This window comes from Poecile atricapillus, chromosome 2, assembly GCF_030490865.1.
Source record: "Poecile atricapillus isolate bPoeAtr1 chromosome 2, bPoeAtr1.hap1, whole genome shotgun sequence".
Classification (NCBI taxonomy): domain Eukaryota; kingdom Metazoa; phylum Chordata; class Aves; order Passeriformes; family Paridae; genus Poecile; species Poecile atricapillus.
Genome location: NC_081250.1, coordinates 66600483 through 66607165, shown reverse-complemented (window position 1 = coordinate 66607165; position 6683 = coordinate 66600483). Strand labels below are relative to the sequence as shown.

The 6683-nt window shown below is 50.7% G+C and overlaps 1 protein-coding gene across 6 annotated transcripts in view; it reads left to right on the top strand.

Annotated features, from left to right (window-relative positions):
* The first annotated feature begins 270 nt into the window (after nt 1-270).
* RREB1 (ras responsive element binding protein 1) overlaps nt 271-6683 on the top strand; it is a 122062-nt gene continuing 115649 nt past the window's right edge. For 3 of the 6 annotated variants that reach the window (XM_058832489.1, XM_058832491.1, XM_058832495.1), the window contains exon 1: nt 271-527. In XM_058832489.1, the coding sequence (XP_058688472.1) occupies nt 488-527 (40 nt within the window). In that variant the 5' untranslated portion in view covers nt 271-487. Of the gene's footprint in view, nt 528-1166; nt 1392-6683 lie in introns of those variants that run through there. The other 3 variants (XM_058832490.1, XM_058832492.1, XM_058832494.1) reach the window with 3 other exon arrangements.

The window sequence follows — 6683 nt, the reverse complement described above, 5'->3', positions numbered from 1 at the left end:
CCCGCGCCTGCCCCGGGCATCCCGCTGCTGCGCTGCCGGCCGGAGAAGGGAGGGACGGAGGAAGGGTGGGGGGGGGAAAGTTGTGCTCACTCCTCTCCTTGGAGGCGCCCCTCCCTCCCCGCGACGAGGGCGAGTTAGAGATGCTATTTGCAACAGGCTGCTGCTGCTGCCGCCGCGGTAGCGCGTCCCCGGGAGAGGAGCCGGAGCGACACGTGATGTGTCTCCTTATCAGGGTGCGCGGGGCAGCGCGGGGGCGGGCAGGGGGCGGGGGCGCCCGCGGAGCGCGGCGCGGCGGGGTCCCTAACCGTGCCCATCTCTCCCCTCCAGGGAGGCGCGGAGGAGGGGAAGTTAGCGCGGAGTTGATGAACTTTGCACATCCACAGAAACGCCATTTTGATTCCTTTTTCCGGAACAAGTTTGCGGCTCCCTCCCGTGCGCGCTCCCCCCGGCGCGCCCCCGCGCCCCCCCGGCGGCCCATCCTCCCGGCATGTCGCGGCGCAAGCAGCCCAGCCCCAGCAAAGTCCGGCGTAAGTACCGCGGGGCTGCCCGGCCGCCGCGCTCCCTCACAAAGGGCAGGAGCGTGCCTTAACTCCGGAGGCATCTATTTCTTTTTTTTTTTTTTCCTTTTTTCCTTTTATTTTCTTTTTCTTAAGTGGGGGGGGCAAAAAGAAAGATGAGGAAAAATAAACTTCTGGGAGGGGGCAGGCGCGGGGGTGAGGACGTTGCAGCGTGTCGGCTGGTCGTGCGACTTATTTTAAAAATGAAATGCTTGTTAGAGGGGGAAAAAAAAGTTTCCTTTAAAAAAAAAAAAAGGAGGAAAAAAGTTTGGCTGGCAGCGGTGGAGATGATGATGAGTTCGTGCAGCCTCCCTCTTCCCTTCCCCCGCTCCTCCCTCTCCTCTCCTCCCTCCGCGGCTCCTGTTTTTTTTTTTTTTTTTCCTTCCCTGTTGCAGACTTTCTACCAACCAGCGGCACCAGCCGCGGCGTTTTGCCTTCAGGACCTGATGCTCATCCATATTAAACCGTCTGAGCTCAGGAATCCGGCCAGATCATCCCCCCCCTCCTGCTGCAAAGTTTATTTTTAACCAGCCACCGCCACAATTTGGATGGGGCTGCGAGGAAGCAACATCTTCTAGCCCGGCTCGCCCCCGTCTCCCGAGCTTGCCTTTTAACTTTTCCGTCGGGCTTATTTTCCTGCCGGCGGTGGCGGCGGGTCCCGCGGCGGCCCCTGTCCGCTGTTCCCGGCTGGGAGGGCCGCGCCGGAGCTGGGAAGTTGGGATGAAGGCGCCCCTTCTCCGCAGGTAGAGCCGGCTTGCGCCGCGCATCTCTCCGCTGACTTTCCGCTCCCCCGGCAGGGCCGGACGGCCGCGCCTGCCTTTCCTCGGCACCCTGGTACCTCTCCCCTCTCTTCTCTACCCCTCTTCCTTACTTTATTTGATTTTTTTCGCCTTTCCTCCACTTTCTCCACCCGCCCCCCCCGCCTTCCTCCCCCCCGTCCCGGTAGGGACGTGCGTGTCCTTTCCCCTCCCGGCCTGCGCGGCGGGGGCGGGGGGGGGAGCCGTGCCCGGGGAGGGCGGGGGGCGCTGCCCCCCGTGGGTCCCCCCCGTCCCGCTGCCTTTGTGCGGTGCCAGGAACACATCCCTACGCGGCGGGGCCAGCGGCGGGCAGGGACGCCTGGGCGGCGTCACCACTACAGGAAGGAGCCGGGCAGCATCCGAAGCTGAGGAGGGGTGCCCGGGCCCTCGCCCCCTTCATCCCCATCTTGGGCGGGGGGGGTGGTGGAGCGGCGAGGCAGAGGTGACCCCCCCCTCCTGCAGTGGCTGTGTTTGAGGTGAAAACAAAGTTTGGGGCGGCGCGGCTGCCGCCCCCCCCGCGGCGGTGCCCGGTGCGGATGGGAGCCGGCCGAGCCCCGTCTCTGGGCGACTGCGCTCGCTCCCCATCGCCGTTGCTACGGGCCGGACACCCCCGGCGGCGCCGCGGGGGCCGCGCTGAGGATGCGAGGCTGCTCCTCCTGCCCAGTTCGTAACACACGGGCTCGGCATCCCCCCCCCCCCCCCCCCGCCCCATCCGCCCAGGGTGAGGGGGAGCGGGGGGTGCGGGCCGAACCGGGCCGGGTGGGGAGCCGGACGCACCGAGATGCTGCAACTTTTTCTTTTTTTTTTTTTTTTTTTTTTTTTCCATCAGAAGAGGGAGGGCGGTGGATTGAACTTTGTCATGTCGCAGATAAGTTTCCTTTGGCTTCTTCTCCCTGCACTTCTCCCCCGCCTCCCTCCGCACGCACGCTTGAGGTTTTTTTCTTTTTTTTCTTCATTAGTTTTCAAGTTATTTTCCCCGCTTCACCTCTCGGCTGCGATATCTTCGCCCGCTCGGCATCCTCGCGGGGTTGCGCAGAAGGAGGAGAGCGCTTCTCCTGGCTCAGCACATTTCCCTGCCCGGGCCGCTGTGCTCGGCTGCGCACCCCGCGGAGGCCCGGGCGCCTCCGTGCCCCGCCGCCCTCCCACGGCCGCGCCGCGGTGTCCGGCCCGCAGCTGATGCTCTGGTCCTGCTCGCCGAGGAGCCAGCATCCTGCCCGGGAGCCACTGGGCCGATTGCTGGAGGGAAGGCGGAGGGGGATACCGTTCGGTTTTAATCCCGACTCCCTCTCTCGCCTGTTTTCTCTTGGAGATAAGATCAAGTGTATTTACTTATTTGAGAAAGTAAACATCTAGTTTAGTGTGATTTGGGGGCAGTTGTCTAGGAGAGACAGCAAATGCAGTGGATGTTTCCTACCATTCCAACATCCAGCCCCATGCCTTGGAAAAAAAACTGCTTATTAACAACAGGAGCAGTTGCTAAATAATGCCGTGTTGTCACCCCTACAGTGCACAGTAGACAGCTGTTATGATGGCTGAAGTTTTTTCATTGAGGTCGGTCGTTTTGACACAAGCACTGAGTTTTGTTACCGCAGTTCCTGTTTTCCACAGGGTCAGCGTACGTGAAAGGGATGCAGTGACTCAGGGTCAGGCCAGCCATATTTGTTTTAGGTTTTAATTTTCTCTTTGAAGACTTAAGGGTATATAGTCTTTTCTTGGTGTGCCTGCATAATGCCGATTAGCCTTAACCGGAGTTGGGTACATCCAGGAAAGAATAGGCCCTTTTGTTTGTTAGAAACCCAGAAACAGCATGAATCCATCATCCAATCAATCAGAGTACCAGGGCTCTCCCTCACCTGCTGGCAGGGACGAATCCAGCCTCTCATGCTGCAGGGCAGCTGTTCCCGACCGAGTGTGGCCTCTTTTGCTCCCTCACCTTCCTCCTCCTGGCATCCGTATTTGGAACTGAATTCATATAGTGTATAGTTGGAAAAATACCATCCTTTAAGTGCAATCAAGTAAACTTTCGTTCTGCTTTTGTTTTACAGACAGCTAGCTTCTAGTTGTCAAATTGTTGTTTGCCCATCAGAAGTGATGTATGTAGCCACTCTTACATGTTTCTTTTGAGAACTAACAGTGCTAAAGGATATATATATATACATATATATATATGGCTTATATAGCAGGGTGTTGACTGTTTTACTGGGTTTTTGGTTGTTTGGCTTTTTTCCCTTACCTGGACCTGGGTGTTTGAAGCTTCAATTGCAGATTTCCATGTAATGAGGCATCTTATTCTGACTTAGCTCACCCAGGTTGTGATCCCATTCATAGCTCTTTACAGTATTCCTGTGACAGACCTTCTGACAATGTGGCTTTTCTTTTTGATTGAGGATTGGGAAGAGTAACTTCAAGTTTCAAAACTGGGAAAACTGAATCTCTTCATTACCTGTCAGTAGTATGTGTGATCTCTTTTGGTACCAAAGATAAGTGCAGTGTTTCCGAAAGTGTAAAAACATTAACCTATGTAGTGCTTTCCCCTCTCCTTCAGGATATTACCACTTTGCTTATGTTCAAGTAACACTACAGTCATAACAGTAGCTTGACTTTAGTCTGTGAAACTTTCTTCTTAAACAGAAATGGTTTTGAATTGCTCTCAGTTGGATTGGAATTCTCATTTAAATCAAAACTGGCGATGCACTTACACTGTATAGATTAAAAACATATAGATAAATCCCTTTGGTTATATTCATTATCCCTTGTAAAAGTAGGTGGTGCTTAGAAGGTCATAGGATAAGTGTTGCTAAGCAGCTAAACAGAAGGATGCTAAAATTAACCTGAGTGTTTTTGAAAAGGATTCACTTTTAAAATTGCAATAATTTTTTAATTGACTTAAAATATACCTTTTGCTAGTAAGACATCTGAAAAAAAATACTTAGATGCATAAGTAAAGCTTTCCAGAGACTGTGTCAAATGTTCAAATTATCTACATGGAGGAGTAATTCTACCCTCCCCCAGTATGCCTAAATTTTACTAACATCGGGCCCTTGATTTGTGTCCTTAGCAAATGTCCTTCCAGAGTTATCTGTTGCTCCAGGAGCATCTGATGTATGTTGGATAGCAGCCTGTAGGGACAGTCTTGGGAAAAAAAGAAACTGCAGAAGTTCCCCAGGAACAGGCAGAAAACAAGTAAATCCTGTTAGTCTGAAATCTATGCATGTGTGGAAAAAGCCCCTTTTAACTTTCTGATGAATGATGCCTAAGTTTGGAAATCTGTTTTAGGTGTACACTCTTAAAACATGTGAAATCATGTCTTCCTCTTTCAGCACGATAAAGGTTGTTTTGAAATGAGTGTATTATTGGACCGTGTTACTAGACCTGTTTGCTACGGCTGCCTTGTTGATGTGGTAGCTTCTTTCTTGGGAGATAACTGTCCATAGAGGAGGATAGTAGTGCTGCTTTTTGTTCTTGTGAAGGTAGTGAGAACACTGTCTTCTACCTCCTTTCTGAATTCAAGCAAGATGGACAGTCATAGGGTTACAGGTTTAAAATATGCCTTTTCAACAGCATTCTACAACTTGGAAAAGGGCCAGAAACTGCTTCGTATTCTTTTGAGAACAGCTTTATCATGCATGGAGTGCTCAGGTACCCTGCAGTTTTGCTGGAAAGTCTCTTAAGGAGCAGATGTAAACTTTGAGGGTGAGAAGGAATTGCCTTCTGAGACCGTGCAACAGCTTTTTTGGGGTGGGAGATCTAACTTGACTAGTTGTTCAGCAGTTAAAGCAGATTTTCTTTTGGGGGGGGATGCATATGAGGAATCCTTTCTCTGTGTGCATTGTTTTATTTTGTTTGCTTGTTTGTTGCTTTCTTTTTAATACCCTACATAAACCAGCACATGTGGGAGCGGTGGCTTCCCCCTTTCCCCCATGAACATTTAGAAGAATCTTTACAAGGCAGTGATTTCAAAGGCAGAACTTGGGTATTTTTGGGAATGTCACTCTGTGATACACTGAAAGGTTAAGGTATTCGTGTGAAGCCAGGATGGGCTTGAAACTTGCAGAGCTTTGCCAGGCCAGGTTTGGTTATCAGCGTTTGATTACAAATGAACATAGGTGAGGTTGGCTGAGGTGGGAAGTGCTGGCTCTGTTCTGGGGTACTTCTGAACAGGAATTTCAGGAGCATTGACTCTTTGTTCTTCGGTGCAAGAAATCTGATGATGGCTTATCTTTGATGTCTGCCAGTGATGTTTTTCCCACCTGAAGGTGTTCCCTCCACCTCACCCTATACCACTCTGTTTTGAATAGCAACATTTGAGGGCCAGTGACTTAAAGGAGTACAAACTTCTGAGACAGCAGTACCGAAGCATCTCACCCTCCTTCCTTCAGCATTTTACTTGGAGCAGGGTGACAGAACTTATTTAGAGCTTGTGCTAATGCTTTGTTATGAAATGTTGAAAGTAGAAATAATTGCCAGCTGGGGCATATGCTCTGAGCTCCTGTTGGGTGGCTCGTTCATGTTGTGGTGGAAAAGGGTCAGAACAAGGAAAAGGGCCTGGACAAAAGGGAGAAGAGTCAGTGGGATACTTGGCTTGTGGCTGTGCTGGTATGAAACCTGTTAGAGCAGCCTCCTGCAGTCAGAGAGGAATCGTCCTGATGTCACTGAGCAACGCCTGGACCTATGGTTCCTTTAGAAACAACACAGGCCTTCAAGTGTATCCTGCTCTTTTTTTTTTTTTTCTCCTTTTTTTTTTTTTCCCCTCTAATAATAACATTTCAGCCTTAAGGTTGGCCAGCCTAGCAATCAATAAAGGTGGCTGCCTTTGACTAGGTGCTTTACAAAAATACGTAGTTGATGGGTGGTGACTGTTTATTCAGAGTGATTCAACTCAGCAAGGCTAAGGGAATCTGAATACCTCTTTAAAGATGTACTGAGAGGCAGCTGTTTCAACAGCGGGATTCATCTGCAGAGTCCCAGCCGTCCAAAGAGGTGTTACAGCAAGGGAAAAGAAAAACTGTCAAAATCCCCCAGGGCATTGTTAGGCTTCTGAGTTAAAACAGGTATTCCAAGGACCATTAGAGAGGGAGGCCTTTCAGGCCTTGATGACCTCTCCTGTCTCCTTTGCAGGTCTTCCTGTACAAGCATGTGGAATGCAACTTTAAAATTCGTTTTCCTGCATCTAACCTTCCTGAGTAGAAATGGTTTTCGTTTAATCTTATTTACTTAAATAACCTCAGGATTTTGAGAGATCCTTTTCCTTTTGAAGAAGACATCCCCACATCCTGCTGTCTGAAATTTCTTTGAAGATCCATTTGCAGAAGGGATGTTATTTGTGCAG